This window comes from Ceratosolen solmsi, unplaced genomic scaffold, assembly GCF_000503995.2.
Source record: "Ceratosolen solmsi marchali unplaced genomic scaffold, CerSol_1.0 scaffold11, whole genome shotgun sequence".
Lineage (NCBI taxonomy): Eukaryota > Metazoa > Arthropoda > Insecta > Hymenoptera > Agaonidae > Ceratosolen > Ceratosolen solmsi.
Genome location: NW_011948416.1, coordinates 13430255 through 13446860, shown reverse-complemented (window position 1 = coordinate 13446860; position 16606 = coordinate 13430255). Strand labels below are relative to the sequence as shown.

General features: G+C 32.7%; 3 protein-coding genes across 3 annotated transcripts in view; 1 reads left to right on the top strand and 2 right to left on the bottom strand.

The window, feature by feature from the left end:
- The window catches only part of LOC105359540 (epidermal growth factor receptor kinase substrate 8-like protein 1), a gene marked incomplete at its 5' end in the record, with an annotated part of 12415 nt that extends 2795 nt beyond the window's left edge, over nucleotides 1-9620 (top strand). The window contains 7 exons of the mRNA XM_011496154.1: nucleotides 1-206; nucleotides 2934-3660; nucleotides 3739-4288; nucleotides 4684-4801; nucleotides 8773-8982; nucleotides 9059-9219; nucleotides 9516-9620. The exon at nucleotides 1-206 is cut by the window's left edge and continues 155 nt beyond it. Coding sequence (XP_011494456.1) covers nucleotides 1-206; nucleotides 2934-3660; nucleotides 3739-4288; nucleotides 4684-4801; nucleotides 8773-8982; nucleotides 9059-9219; nucleotides 9516-9524 — 1981 coding nt within the window. The remainder of the gene's footprint in view (nucleotides 207-2933; nucleotides 3661-3738; nucleotides 4289-4683; nucleotides 4802-8772; nucleotides 8983-9058; nucleotides 9220-9515) is intronic.
- A 559-nt stretch (nucleotides 9621-10179) lies between these two features.
- Ero1L (endoplasmic reticulum oxidoreductin-1-like protein) lies at nucleotides 10180-13484 on the bottom strand. The gene is made up of 7 exons (XM_011495950.1): nucleotides 12614-13484; nucleotides 12038-12241; nucleotides 11784-11941; nucleotides 11527-11712; nucleotides 11402-11448; nucleotides 10968-11316; nucleotides 10180-10481 (listed from the first exon to the last, which is right to left on the bottom strand). Exons 1-7 carry the CDS (start codon nucleotides 12761-12763, stop codon nucleotides 10184-10186), a joined length of 1392 nt encoding a protein of 463 aa, XP_011494252.1. The 5' UTR covers nucleotides 12764-13484; the 3' UTR covers nucleotides 10180-10183.
- A 186-nt stretch (nucleotides 13485-13670) lies between these two features.
- Nucleotides 13671-16396, bottom strand: mst (misato mitochondrial distribution and morphology regulator). The gene is made up of 5 exons (XM_011495949.1): nucleotides 16280-16396; nucleotides 15413-15493; nucleotides 14874-15323; nucleotides 13965-14772; nucleotides 13671-13886 (listed from the first exon to the last, which is right to left on the bottom strand). Exons 1-5 carry the CDS (start codon nucleotides 16355-16357, stop codon nucleotides 13684-13686), a joined length of 1620 nt encoding a protein of 539 aa, XP_011494251.1. The 5' UTR covers nucleotides 16358-16396; the 3' UTR covers nucleotides 13671-13683.
- Nucleotides 16397-16606: the final 210 nt, after the last annotated feature.

Here is a 16606-nt window from a genome sequence, read left to right as displayed (position 1 = left end):
GATGCATATATTCCAGTGCCAAAGTGTCTCGGCCCAGGATCTCGTCGAGGACCTGAAAATGCTGCAGGCAGGCAAACTGGCGAGCGCCGGCTCGCCGAGGGCCTCGAGGGCCCACATACCCCCGCCACCGGCTTTGCCGCCCCCCGAGCCACCGCTCAACGGCGTCGGCGCCAGGGATCAGCTCGCCGGTTTCAACTCGTCAAACAGTAAGAGCACTTCATTTTGTTTATTAAAATGATAAATGACGCAAATTCATTAGTTACGTCAGCAGTGAAAACACATTTGCCGAGATAGAGCTGTTATTTACATCGCAGTACTCATTGTCTCCGACAAATTACTTGCATGTGGTTATTGTACTTAGCCGCCGCTGGATTCTGTCTCGGTAAAGCGAGGCGCCAATTCCCCGTATGTTTTTCGGTCTTGTGCGACAACGATTTTCTTGTTTTTTTTTTCTCTTTTTTTGTTTTTAATTACGGAATAATATTGTAAGGGATAATAAGGGATGTAAATTTCTACGTTCTATACGTGTGTGTGCGCGCGCGCAATTACCTTAACTTAAATTGGTTTTTCGCGTAACAACATACAAAATTACTTTCCGCGATTCTTCGTTTATAATTTCAAAATTGAGATAATTTACTTCATTTCATGAATTAATGCACTGCTCTTCTACTCGGAAAATTTGATATTTTTACGACTTTGAAAAGTCTCTAAACATTACGTAACTTTTATTTACACACATAATACGTAGACGTGTGTATATGTGTGTGTGCGCATGCAAGCACGGGTATTCTTTGCGTAGCGTATATACCTTGTCCATTTGATATATCTTTTGAAGAATTCAAAAACTTCTACAAAATCATTTGACAGGTTTGATCGATTTCATTAGCGTTACTATTTCGTTTTTATTTAGTCAGTCGATCGAAATGATTTTAGATGACTCACTGATTTCACACAAATCAAAATCAGTTTCGTAGCAGGGCGTTCGACTGATTTCGTGAGTGACTTGTAACCCTTCGTTCAGGAATTTTTAATTTATATTACTCATCAAGATACTTAAATTCTGCATTATAATGCTTAACTTGTCTGATTAACTTGTTAAAATCTTGTCTGCGAAAATAATTTTTACCGTTAAAGTCCCGTTTTAACGCGGAAATTATATTGTTTATGAAATTTACATAAATAATATTAGATGATTTAAATTTATATTTATAAGTCATATTGTTTATTCGCTTATTAATATTTCACTACTAGATCGATATTCTATATAATGTATTGTTCATTTTTAATCGAAGATTAGACTGATTAATGATTTTAGAAATCCCAACTTATGAGTATAGTAAATTCTGCAATTGTAACAGAAGCGATTTAAGCGATTTAACATTTTTATCGAATACTAGCAATGAGATAATTGACATTTAGAGAAAACTAGGATGGACGTGCATTGGTGCTCGATTATAAACTACTTATTTTAACAAGTTTATTATGAAAAATTGTATATTTTGAATAAGAAACATAATGAAAATAAGTTTTCCGTCCAATAAGTGAAACCATCAATTGACGTACCGAGAAAATGTGTAAAAAAATATCCTTAAAACTTTATCTTTGAAATGGAAAAATTATCATCTAAATAAATATTAATATTTTCTCTTTAAATCACCGTTATCAGTTCTTATAAAATAGATTAATGTTTTTATCGTGAATTAAATTATCTATTTATGTATTTACGTATATAAAGTTGATTGTCTAATAACAGTCAAAGATATAAATAATCTTACGCTAATTATTTTATAATTATTGTAGTGGTGTTATATTTGTATTTTTACAAATTTCTTCCGATGGCCTTTTCCGAAACCCTTTTAACGCAAGCAACTTGGATTGAATTATCGAATTGTTGAATATCTGAAATCGAATGCATGAATGCATAAGAATTGAATAGAATATGAAAAAAAAAATTGTAATAAGAGGGCTTAGATATTAAATACTTAATGCGAGTAATCATGATCATCGCGTATTATTGGAAGAAACGAGTGAATGTGAGGTTGCATTTTTTTTTCCATTTCCCAAGGGAAAGCATATATCGGTTGATAAACCAAAATCTACTCACTCGCTTGTATCTATTATATACCTATATTTGTACCTATTAGCATAATGTATTTTAAATTACGTTTTTAACGTGTCATATAAGAAAAATGACGCGTTATATTGGAATGCTAGTTTCTTTAACTAATGTGAATGCTCACGCGGAAACCGTAGCTATATAAACGCATGTAAATCCTAATGAAATTTAAATATTTCTCGATCGAAGAATGCCCATCGTATCTGAAAAATGCCTGTTTATCCGATAGGAAATGAGAATGGCCGTTTAACTCGGTTCGACTTTATGCTCGCGTGCCTAATTCGTATTCTTATAACTAACGATTAAAAAAGTGATATAAAAAATTCCTATTAACTGAAAGAAAACCTTTATTGCCGCACTTTTTCGTTTTAAAATCATTTGATAAATAATAATGCGGGAAGGCTTCCGTTAGCTGAAAATGATAGCTACTGACTCGCAAAACAAAACGGTAAATTATCAAAGCTATTATTTTTCAACGTCAAGTGACGTTGGCAGTTAATGTAATTACGATCAATTATTGCGATATTTATGCGACCTACAACGACGACATACAACACGAGTACCGTTCTCACGTGTCCACTTATATACTTGGACGGATCATTCCAATTGTAATATTAACATCAAATGTTATTATTAAATTCCCTATTGAATAGAAAGAATCACGGCTCGGACGAGCATTCCGATTCGTTAGATTCCCTCGCTCTTATCGCTTATACCACGCCCCTACCTATCACATTCAGATTCGGCTTCATTAGCCTATAACGAGACGTTGACAATCGGTAAGATAGACTTGGCCTAAGGGGAATCTTGCTTGCAGATGACGCTCACCACGAAGACGGCTCACGCGAAGAGAACAACGACGAAGTCTCGTCGACGTCATCGGACAAGTACGAACGCGACGTGACGATCCTCAATCACTGCTTCGACGATATCGAGAAGTTCATCGCCCGACTGCAGCACGCGGCCGCCGCCTCCCGAGAACTCGAGCGTCGCAGGCGCAACCGGAAATCGAAGAAGCGCAACCTGGGCGACGGGATGCTAACGATGCGGGCGAAACCGCCCCCCGAGCTCGAGTTCATTGACATCTTCCAGAAATTCAAGCTATCGTTCAACCTCCTCGCGAAGCTCAAGGCCCACATACACGATCCGAACGCACCCGAACTCGTACACTTCCTTTTCACGCCTCTGGCCCTCATCGTCGACGCCTCCCACGATACGAATTACGAGCCCAACCTCCCGAGCAAGGTGGCCTCGCCCCTACTGACGCGCGAGGCCGTCAACCTGCTGATGAACTGCGTAACGAGCAAGGAGACCGAGCTCTGGCACTCCCTCGGCGATACCTGGCTGGTGCCCCGCGAGCAGTGGAAGGCCCACGTGCCACCGTATCACCCGGTCTTTATGGACGGCTGGTCGCCCGATTATCCGATCCCGGACGAGCGCGAGCACTCGATGCACAACGACCACCTCGCCTCTCTTCTCAACGCAGACAAGCGCAAGCGCGACGACCTGCCGGATCATCAGAACGACTCCTACTACAGCCACAGGTGAGTGTCCCAACTTCCCAAGGTCGCTTCGACCCGCCTTACGAATTATTGATCGAATGATAAACGCGCTACTTGCAGGGAGGTGGAGGAGTCGCATTACAGCAGCGACTATCTAGACTACGAGAGTCGCGAGGAGCGAGCGAACCCGGAGTACTTCGAGCGTGGCTACGAGCGTGGCTCGGAGCTTTACGGACGTGAGGAGCAGCGCGAGCGCCTGGAGCAGGCGCGCGCCCACAGCGACATCTCCGTGGACTCGATCGAACGTGGCACACGAGCAGTCGGGGCCGCGGCCGGTGGCCCCGGCGTCGTCGCTCCCGGTGCCGTCGAGCGCGCCCAGGAGGCCTGGCTCGACGAACTATTGGCCCGCCGTGCCAAGATCGTCCAGGTGACGTATCCGCGCACGGCCAACAACGACAAGGAGCTGACCGTCGTAAGGGGCGAGTACCTCGAGATCCTCGACGACAGCCGCAAGTGGTGGAAGGCGAGGAACTCGCGAGGCCAGATCGCGCACGTGCCCCACACGATCGTCACACCCCACAACACCGCCATCTCGCCCGACAGCGACGTCTTCAACAATCCTCTCTACGCGGCCCGATACCAACGGCAGTCGCACTCCTACAACTACGAGGTCATTCTTTTCACTGTCTATTTTCGTTCTCGTCACCTCCTCGCCTCATTCTACATATCCCTGGCTTATGCTAACATTCTCGGGCACGGAGAATTCGCTCGACGAAGCAATCTTTTGTATTTTCATTCGACGTTCCCAAGCAAGTCGCGCATTTATAGCCATTCGAACCGACGAGTTTAATTACCTTTAACGAGCAAAGAGCGAATGTTAGCGCGAATGGTTTGTCGAGCCCAGCCCAGGCAGTTTGTAAATATATCATCTGATGGCTCGGCGTTTATTAATAATTATTCGTTAATGTAGGCCGAATGAGACGGACGAGTCTCCTCTGCCTTATCATTTTGTCTGTTGGAAGTTACCGCGAGACTGACCATAAGGGCGTTCATTGATTGTTGCAGGATTCGGAGATCGATGGTGTCAATACTAGTCCTGGATCGGAAACGACTCATCGAGCCCTCGCGATTCCCCCGCCCGCCCCGGCTGACTGGGTGCGCAAGGAACGACTTGGCAAGAAAGGTGAATTCAGATACTTTTAGCCCCATCCATCCTCCTCCTCACACACTCGCTCGCTCTCTCACTCTCTCACACACACACTCTCTCTCTCTCTCTCTCTCTCTCTCACTCTCCCACTCTCCCACTCTCACCCTCACTCGGCTGACAGGTTCGGAGATTTTGTTCGTTAGTGTTTTACATACATGATTATTATTATTATTATTACTACTACTACTACTGCGCTACAACTACCACTACCACTACTACACTACTACTGCCACCACTTCTACTCGACTACTACAACACTACTACTACTACTACTACTACTCCTACTACTACTATTACTACACCACCATCACCACCACCACTACTACTATTACAATTATCTTTATTATTATTATTATTAATTATTATTAATTATTATTAATTATTATTAATTATTATTATTGTTATTATTTGTACTTTATAATTGTCAAAAGTAGCATCTTGGAAACTACACGCGCATCGCTTAAAGCGACTGATGAACGCGGTCAAGCCCTAGTAATTCCCCTTTCCCCTTATCCACTCGCCTCTTTCTCATCACCGAGTCGAAATGTGTCTTCTTGTCGCGATTTGTAACTACGTATATCCAAAGCTACGTACCTCCCCGTCAATGATAATGTAACTGCTTCATCGTAAAAATCGTCTAATGTATTGTGTTGTGTAATGTATGTGTGTAGGTGCAGGAGAAACTGTTGTGAAATTTTCAATTTTATTTGTGTAATGTCGGTCGTTTGTATACCTTATAAATTATGATGAGCCAAATATGCAAAGGTTGGCACTTATATGCGTTTGTTTATTACAATCGAGACTTTTCTTATTACTCGATTGTTAATACATTAAGGAATCAGATTTATATATTCTTATGCTAAATGATCGTCGTCACTGTCATCATTGTCATTATCATTAATTATTAATTAATTAATTGATTAATAATAATGATAATAATAACAACAACAACAACAATAACAACAACAACAACGACATTATTGTTATTATTATTATTATTATTATTATTATTATTATTATTATTATTATTATTATTATTATTATTATTATTATTATTATTATTATTATTATTGCATTATGTACTAACGATATATCACTGTCGTCGTTATTACAACTATCGTTATCTTACTTTTTCTGTAAAGACAATATTTTTTATTATTTAGATATTCTAGATTCTTACGAATAATATCTTTTGATTTTATATTAATTGAAAATTGAGAAAATGATTTATGTTAATTGAAGTGCATCGATGCTTAGTAGGCTTTTATAATCAATTATTAATAATCTTCGATTCATATTTTGTAAAATTAATTTGCGATTTAGATACGAGACAAACATATTTATAAATTAACAATATACACTATGTAACGCGAGATTCAGGGGTTGATGTTTTATTTCATTATTGTTAATCCGAAATCGTCGTAAACCGTTATTATTTTGAAATGGATTCCACTAAGTTATATTTTAAACTGTGAAATTGTATTTACTACTGCACTTCTTGCGCTTGACACTTCAGCTTCAAACTGTGGTGTTTTGTTTTCATTGCTGGCCCATGATCAATTTAATACAACAAAAGAAGAAAAGCCATTTCTTTGCTTCTGCAATAACATGGCATTGTAATCCAATATCCTTGTATTCCAATATAATTGATTTTCAACATTCCAAGTTCAACTCGATATAAAGCATTTATTTAACAATTGCTCTTATAAATTGTTATAATTAGATATTACGGGATAAAGTATCAAAAACTCCGTACGACCACTACGAAATCTAATAGGTTTGGCTTATCATTAATATCATCACTATTGGCATATTTTTTTTTTTATATTATATTTTTTCTTTTGTAATAAACAATGAAAAAGCTTTGAAAACACTGATTAATAAAAATAAAAAAAAAAAAAATAAAAAAAAGAAAGAAAAAGAAAGAAAAAAAGGAAAGAAAGAAATAGTAATTTACACTGGTCCAGAAAGTTAGTTAGCATATCTTTATTTTATTGATCTTTCAAATACGTTCAGGTAATATTAATCACCTTTATAATAATAGTAATCACCTTTCAAATCTAAAAATGTATCAATCGATTAAGTTGAGAAATCATTCTGAAATAATTATTATGATTTTATTGAACAATGTATTGGAAGTCTTGTGTCACTGTTCTGTTTGAAAATCAAAATAACTTGACTTATTCAAGATGATACTTTTGAATAGACTATTTCTCTCTCTCTCTCTCTCTCTCTCTCTCTCTCCGTCCCTCTCTCTCTCTAATAAATCATTAATACATTTTGACGTATTTCTTGTTATCTAGAAGAGATAACCGCTTCAATATACGACTAATTGGCAGTTCACTTTTCTAGATAATTTTACTTCAAAGTAACTTGTTTTTTGTTATTTATTTATTTATTTATTATTATTATTTTTTTAACGCTAATTCAACACGTAAACTTCTTTTATTTTTTCATTAATATTCGTAAATAACTTTCGACTGCATTCCAAACTCTTTATCGAAGTGTTTAGCATTATATTGACATTAAATATTAATAATAAATTTATATATGTAATATAAGGATTAGTCTAGGTTTTATATCTAAACTAATTATTAGCATTTTTTAAATATAATATTAAATTTTCTGAATTGCGTCACTATATCGCCATGTCTTTCTTTTGGGTAGCTGATTTCATTTTCTTTTAATTTTTTTGCTCCTACCAAGCTATACGAATTACGGAATAAAATTCGGTGCAGTCCAGTTGCAATAGATGCAAAATATGTTTGTCAATGTCACAAAAAACCAATGTCGTTTCCCCGGCCATTGTAAGAAGGCAATAAAGCATATTTACATAGATCTGAGATAACAGTTATCATATCTTACAGCATATCGGTTGGCTTTTTAAATAGTGCGAGGAACACACGGTACATTGATTGTACCGGTATCTTAGCAAGAAGCGGTGGTCTCGTAAGTCTTGATGTTATCATTAACGTCAATGTTGTTGCAACATTGATATCATTCTTACTGGTTTGAAGCTTTTGTTTGAAACATCTGTCTTTGAACATGCATGCTTATAGTTTCTTAGATTCTGTTAGCAAATATTTTACATCCATTGTACACATAATTTATCTTAAGTATCATTAGACCTTCGACTTTACGTTATGCCTCTTTTGTTCGTTTATTGTCTTTAGTTCATTATTGCTTTGCTAAATAATATAGAATTCGTTGTTAATCGTCGCTGAGAAATTTGGTGCTGTAGTAAATACGCCGATGCTCTACAAAATGTACATCTACAAATGAAAGGATATTTAATCTGAAAGAAAATTATATCATAGGGGCAATGCAGCTGAAATAATTATAAGTAATATTATATTAAAATATTTATAAGTTATAATTTTTAAGAACGCGTCAAAATCGTTTCTAGATTATACCTAATATAGCATATTTTTTTTATTTTTTTTTTTTTATTCTGATTTAAGGGAGTATAGAAGACTTAAGTGCAATTACCTTTTTCAATAGAATGCTTGTACAAAGTTATATTTTAAGTTGAGAAAAAAATATATATGTACTTATCTAAAAATATATGCATTATCTGTATGTGGGTATATTTCATCAAAATGCCTTCTTCTCATATTTATATTCTATGTCCCTTTTTTGTACCTACCGTATTCAACTAATAATGCTTTTTTTTATTCTATTACATATATATATATATATATATTTTTTTTTTTTTGTATAATAAATAGTTTAATCTGGAATAATATAAAGCTTTATTAAATAAAAGTCTTTTGTTTAAGTTATGTTATTAGAAAATTAATGCAAGCTTCAAATGCTATAAATTAATTCATAATAATTTCAAAATAATTTTCCGTTTCTCATAAATAATAATCATTTAAATTTTGTTGCTTCAAGTGTATTGTCTTGTATAACTGTATGCATATAAAAAAATACTCGATATTATTTAGGTAATAGTTTTGATTTGGATAAAAGCAGTTATAGTGATATTTCAAATTTAATACAAGACGATGACATCGATGCGGGTATTTCACAAATTTTATATTCAAAATCAGATAAAGTATTACCACCTCTTCCACCTCCACTACCAATATTGTCATATTCTTGTTTACAAAGATCAACCAAAATAGAATTATTAAAAAGTGATAAACCCATTAAAGGTTTGTTTAAATGGAATATAATTATTTGAATTTTAGTATAAATGAACATTTTACTATTTATACATGGTACACATAGAAAGAACTCAACGAGATCAAGTACACGAAGAGCTAAAGTATGTATTAACAATGTTACGAGAAAAAAAACAGATTGTTGGTACAGTTGGCTCTAATAATTCGGAAAACAACACATTGCCGTATAAGATACAAACTTGGACTGATCAGAGGATTTTACGAAAGGTATGTAAATGAATGAAACATAGTAAGTTTGATAAAAAAAAATATATATATATATATATATATATATATATATATATTGTTATTATTATTTCATTCCTTTTTTTTCTTACAAAAAATGTTATTATATAGGATAAAAACTTAAAAAATGGTAATATAACAAAATAAAATTTTATGTTAAGATTGTTCTAATTTAATATATTAAAATAATGTTATATATCTAGATAAAAATAATGATCATACATAAACAAATAATAAATCTAAGTTAAAATAACAATAATTTTTTACTACTTTTTCAGCAAAAGTAAATAATTGACAGATATACATGCTTATGTATAGTCAGCGACTTCCTTTTTAATTATATCAACATAATGAAGCTTATAAAAATTGTATTACAATTATTAAAAAATATTATTACTCTGGATAATTAATTGTATTATAGAATTATATACTTAAAATATTAGTTTTTTTTTTTTTATAATCATAAATCGGGTTACATATATAGTAAATAAATTGAATAAAAGTGTTAAAAATCTTTATGATATTGATTATTTTTCATTGTAGTTGAATATCATTTATCACAGATATAGTTAATTTTAAAGTGAAGTCGTCATGAAAAGAAGTAGTAAAAATGGAAGATTTCAAAATAAAAAATTGGATAAATATTTTGTTTTCATCACGATTTCACGCTGCATACGGAGATAAAATAAATTCACTGAGATAAAAAATAAATAGTACTTGTGAATCTATAATACATGATACCCACATTTAAAGCTAATCAGTGTGATGTATTTGTAAAAGTAAGACTTATAAAAAAATAAGAGATTTTCTGTATAGTATTGCATTATCTCATTAATTTACGAAACTTCTCCAATTCGAATATACTCTCTGATAATCTATAAGGAATAAAATAAATTATAATATCTGATTGACGATAGTAAATTAATTGGCAAATTTTGTTATATATTTACCTTCCAAAACTATTAATTAGAGATACAATTTCACTTCTTTCTAGGAAGAACTGTTTCTTACTAAAACTCATTAATGTTGGCTCGTATTTATCAAATTTCCCAGAGAATAAAATTTTTAGAGCTGTACCCAAGCCTTGTATTTGCAATTTTCCCCATAATTTACATTTTTCACAACCAACACAATCCATTATACGAGAGATATTTCTAAAATGCTGTTTGAACTCTTCTTTTAAAATTTGAGCTTCCACTCCTCCATTAAACATGACACTTTCATTAAAATGCTCGGGGAATGTTCTAGAAATTAAATATAATACTGTTTACTTTTTGTACATATAAATATTATACACATATATACATATTTCCATAAGCATGAGTGCATACTATATATATATATATATATTGTTATATTAAATTTTATATTCTTGTTTCGGTTCTTAATGATATTCTTAATGATTTTTAATAAACTTTGTTTCGCTCGATAGATATATAACAACATAGATATTTAAAAAATTATTTTATCAAGTACTGTTGTATTTATAAAATTTAAACAACTGATATGATCCAGCGCATATTGAAATATGAAATAAATTAATTCTGGTACTCCAATTATGAAAATTAATCAATCCTTAAATTGAAAATATAAAAAAATCTTAAATTGTTTGAAATTTTCAAATATTCAAATGTTCATGCTTGCGAAAATATTATTATATAATATTATTATATAAATATTATAATTTTCGCGAAAATGCACATAAGTCTAAATGCACAAACGACAATTACCTAACTATATTTAAAATATCATTAATTGCTAATCTCGTGTCTTCGTCTTCAACTTCATTACCAGTATAATATTCTTCTCTTTGTAAATAAGGTGCTGCTTTCGCAAGTGCTCTTAATTCTAATATATATACAAAATAAAGATTTTTTAACCAATTCGGACCCTCTCCGCCAGTTCTCTCTGGTGCAAAGCGTTTTTGCAATTCTCCTAAATTAGAACCCCATTGTCCTTCGGGAGATACCTCCAATCGACCTTGAGACGATAATAAGTACTTGGAACACAAATGTATATTTATACTAGTATGAAGTCCAGATATTACCCGATAAAATACTCTTTTCTCTAAGCACATAGCTAAAATTAAAAAAATATATTAAAAAATAACAAAAATTGCTCTATGAAATTATTTTAGTTAGTTTGATAATTTTATAAATAGTACCATCAATTTTGGACGACTGAATAAAAGTATGCGGCGAATTATCTGGCCTTTAACGAATAATCAATAATTAAATATTCAATATAAATGTCAACTGAATTATTACATTTTCAAGTAATGTTTTATACCTAAAACAATTTTCCATATAAATGCTACGCCATATTCTATGGGCACTATGTCCTTTATATCCGGTATATCTTTCTGGATTTAAAAGTAAATCAACATACTCTCCCGTATCCAATTCCGTAATACAGAAATTATCTTGGGCATCGTCATGTTGCTGCCATCGTTCAAATTCTTTATAATTTTCAGAACTGTATTAGAAGCATATATTAATTTTATTTTTAATCGTTATGTATATAATATCTGTACTGCGGTGACTTACCTTATAGTAGTATTTAAATAACCTAATTCTATATTATGATCGTGGATATTTTGATCACAATCGGCTATTTGTAAATTGGCTTGATATTTATTAGAAGGGCTTTCGTTAACGTGTATATTTCTTGGAAGCTCGCCTTTTAATCCAACTGGAATATCTTTCTACAAATTTCAACATTTCAATGAATATTTACATAGGCGTAATTACAGAATGATATGTTGAATAGCGAATTGAGAATTATTATCATAAAAACTTACGTCTTGGCACGGTTTAATATGACAAAAGCGAATAGCACATTTACTATCGTCTGCCCAAAATGGGCAATCTTGCATAAGATTAACCTTATAAAATCTAAAATAGTCTCTGACTAGAAGACTCTGGAGTCTCGGATAGACTTTAACATTGTTAAAATAATCTACTGTGTCAACAGTACAATTGCAATCGTCGATAGCACCATTCAACTACAATGAAAGAAAAGACAAATTCTTATAAAAATAAAACAACAATATCTTAAAAATTTAATATATATATATATATATATATATATATATATATATATATAAATATTTAATAGAAATTTGACATTAATAAAATAAAAAATGAGATTTTTGAGAATTCAAAACACTCGAGATTGTTGGTACGAGGAAGTAAAAAGTATCAAACTCTGAAGAAACTCATTAATTCACATAGATTAAGTCGAACATTGTATTATGCATTATAATAATGCAATTAACATTTGCACGAGCATGTACACAAAATGCCAAAGGTTATGTTGATAAGTGGGCGATTAACAATTTAAAATCAATATCAAAATAACACGAAATGATAATCACCTTGCAGAAGCATTGATCGGTCTTGTGTTGATTGGTCCCAAAATAATTGCCGTTCACCAAAACGATGGAGAAGACAAATAGCAGTAGACCTGCTTTTTGTAACATTTTGACACGGACACCCTCGAATCTCATCATCTCGAGTCTGGCCATATCGCTCTCATTGCATTTATCAGAAAAGTCGTGGCGTCAGATTCGTAATACTTTATTGAAAATACCGTGATCATTAGTAATGATCAATTAAATTATGAAAATGTACAGTAATCAACGTGCATTCTTGCGTTTCGTGACTTTTTTAAATTGACTGTCAATTCGCGCATCAGCAGCTGAGTAGAGCACGACTGCACTATGTAATATATATCTATCAACACAAACACACTCGTTGCGTCGACGTGCATTTACGCAGTCACACGGTTATACAACTACGTACTTGCAACGTAGTTGCTCGTATATCAGAGGCAATAAACGAGTCAAGCTATGATTAATCGTATATCTACAACTTCTTGTATCCTCGGGTCAGGCTGTTCTGTTTCTATTGACCGACCAACAATGTCGGATACTTTTACAAATACTAATAGGGCTTAGCATATTTACACTTTTAAAACATAAATCACTATTAATAGAGTCTAACGGTACGTTCTGATAAATACCGCCCCTTTTCGTGATATACGTTCCACGTGTGCATGACTGATAGGTGACACGTTTCCAACACAACTTAACATCCAACTTGCATATTATAACCGCACACAGCCCGATATGGATAATTCTGTAATTTAATTCATTTTTTTCGTTCTTATTTTTATTAATCTTGAAAGGTTTTAATACTTTTTTTACCATACCATTATGATTAACTATCTTTTTTACTACTTTTTATCTCTCTCTCTCTCTCTCTCTCTCTCTCTTTCTCTCTTTCTCTTTCAAATAATCTATTCAATAACAGAATGTAAATATTTTATAATTTGAAATGTTTTACGCACGCACGTACGTACATACGCATGCATTATAAATTTTTTGTTTAATAAAATAATAATTTTATTTATACATTTTTTTTTGTCTCTTTACATTCAATATTATTATTGATCTTTGTAATTTTCCTGACAATCCATTAGATTATTTACGCTTTCTTGAAAATCGTCCTCTTCTAATCCTGAATCCGGGAAAGCATGAAATTTATTTATGCTTTTAATTTTTGTGACGTGCTTGTAAAGAGACTCGTACATTTCAGCCACAAATTTGCCTGTGTGTAAGCCAGCCATAACTGCTACACTTTTAACATCTAGAACAGAATAGTTAGTCAATCGATTAAAACCACCAAGCAAGAATTATATTTTAACAATAATTAATTTTTCGTTACCTCCGATTCTAGACTGATCTGAAATATTTCCATCCTCCGAGACATTACTATTGAATATTTTTGGATAGGGATCTTTAATCTTTAATGGTTGTTCTATAGAGCATAAGTATGAAGCGGAAGAGTGACAAGAACAATCTAAATAGAGACTCATCATTTCGTGAACCGTTGAGCATCGGTACGCTACTTTCTCCATTTGTTCCTTGGCATCTTTTAACGGACGTTTTAGACGACACTCTGGAATGCCTCGTAGTGCTAGACTTTGCATATTGTTATTCATGCTTATATTACAGCCGGGCGTTATGGTAGTCCATGGAAACGTCCCTTCAAGACCATCCAATACGTCGATTAAATCTTTATTTGCATGTATGGGAAATGGTAAACTCAAACTTGTAGCTACAGCCTTTCTACCCAGCTTATTTAAGTCCGCACAGAGATCAGACAATGTTGCCATAGGGTACTTTTTATTTCTATATCTTAGGCTTAGGGTATCTAAAGCGGTTGCCAATAACGAACTCGTATGATACTTAAGATCAACTTTGTACGTAAGATTTTTGAAATTTCGTGGTTTACCACGCGTGAGCCAACCGTTTGCATCACAGCATAATGGACTAAATAGCGACGAAAATTCGCCTAAATGTTGCCAGCACAGCGTTGTGTTGATTACTTTCGCATAATCAGCTAACGATGGTTCTTTACACGCAATATCTATTACAGGAAAAGTTAAAATACTTTTTTCATACTCGTCTCTTAAATATTGAATACAACTAGTACCCAATCCTGAAAAGCCATTGTCCCCATCGATAAGTACCTAAACCCAAATGAATATTAAATTTAATAATTGAAAATTTAATAAGTGAAAATTAAATTTACATTCAACTATATTATTATCGATATTGTTGTTGTCGTTACCTGGAAGCCTTGCATAGAATCGCATTCTTCGACGTAAGCCCTTATCCTGTCTGTAAAGTCATCCGCAAATTTCTTAGTGTTCCAAAGAGTTTGCCCGTAAGTAAACAAGTCGAAAGGTCGAGTGGTGGAGCCATGCTCATAGTCTGTGAGAACATTGACTGTTCTAGAATGGAAGCGCGGTATTAAAAAATCCACCCACTTATTTATATCGTCTTCAAAATTAGCTGAACTATTTGTTTCATCGTTATTTTCCTGATCTAATGTTTTCACAAAATTCGGTTTAATCGCATCTGGTTCTGCAATTGTTTCTAGTCGATTTTCTTCCCATAAAATTTCCGGTATCTCTTTGTTACCTTGGTGTAAAATTTCCGATAAATTACCTTGGTCGCTCAAATATCCTAATGTACCTTTAAGGTCAGCGATCAATAATCTTGGTGTGAAAGTTACTCTCTAAAAATATATATATATATATATATATATATTAATCAAAATAGATATAGTTTTATATTTTGTATGTATTAAAAGATAAATTTAATCACCTTCTGATATTCGCCTTCCCTGTATAAAACATCAGGATTAATTTCCGATGGATTAGCAGGATCATAAGAAAAATTTGTTTCCTGAATAAAAATTTGTATTCCATGTATAATTGAATTAAATTAAAAATAATAAAATAATTACCAATAAATTATTTTATAATTTCATTTTTATAATGAGATAAATGTGAATTTTATAATCAAGAATAATTTAAATAAAGAATAATACATTAGTTTAATGTGCAAATTGAGTAAGAAAAAACTTTTAAGTTTTTAACTTTAAGTTGCCTACAATCTGCTTTACATTGATGTATTTTGCAATTGTATATTTCGATTTATCTTGACATTTACATAAATTGAAAATTTATGTTATAATTTTATTTTCATAAGATAAATTGTTTTTTTTTATTCATTCATTTTATACAAAATAATTGTATATAATAAGGCGAAAATTCATATAAATTTTCACGATTAACGTTTAAAAATGAATTTTCTAAAGATTCATAAAACATAATCCTATGACACGCTTATTTTCTTCCTATTCGATTACTATTTCTATAATATTAAGTTTTTGAAATAATTGAATGTTTACAAAGTGCTTAAAAAAAAATTTGTTATCGGCCTAAGTTTAATCTTACCGCTACGAAAATTAACCATATTATCAAGAACGATATAAAGAACGTAATATTATTATTATTATTATTATTTTTTTAATTCTTTTTTTTTATTAAAATTGAAATTTTACACTATTAACGCATACAAATATGAGATATTAAATGTGTAATAATACATTAAAATAACATCTAATGTAAACTCTAACGCGCATTTCCTAGAACTCTAATCGTCCACGTGTTTTTCGTATTAAAATACCTGAAGATTCCACCAGTGTGTGCCCACAAAGTTTGCGTAATGCCCCAATTGAATAGTTAATATTTCCTTTGTTACCATAATTGATTTAAAATTCGTAACCGATGCTCATAATATTTTTAACCTGTATTAATTGTTTTTTTTTGTTTCTCTTTTCTTTTCTTTTTTCTTTTTAACCAGTAGTTTGCTTATTATCAGCGGTAGGACAAAACTAAACAGAATACTTGTACATCGAAATGTTGATTATAAATATTATCGCATTAGCGGTATTTGAATTAATTTAAAGTAAAGTAGTTAACCCGGACGGATCACATTGTATTTTGTACTTAT

Excerpts from the sequence above, each read along its gene's own strand:
- Ero1L (XM_011495950.1), bottom strand. The coding sequence starts at position 12,763 with ATGGCCAGACTCGAGATGATGAGATTCGAGGGTGTCCGTGTCAAAATG. Across the intron at positions 11,713-11,783 it reads TATTTAAATACTACTATAAG|TTCTGAAAATTATAAAGAAT; the intron begins GTAAGTCACCGC and ends CTTCTAATACAG. Across the intron at positions 11,449-11,526 it reads TATATGGAAAATTGTTTTAG|GCCAGATAATTCGCCGCATA; the intron begins GTATAAAACATT and ends TATTCGTTAAAG.
- mst (XM_011495949.1), bottom strand. The coding sequence starts at position 16,357 with ATGGTAACAAAGGAAATATTAACTATTCAATTGGGGCATTACGCAAAC. Across the intron at positions 15,494-16,279 it reads CACACTGGTGGAATCTTCAG|GAAACAAATTTTTCTTATGA; the intron begins GTATTTTAATAC and ends ATTTTTATTCAG. Across the intron at positions 14,773-14,873 it reads ATTCTATGCAAGGCTTCCAG|GTACTTATCGATGGGGACAA; the intron begins GTAACGACAACA and ends ATTTGGGTTTAG.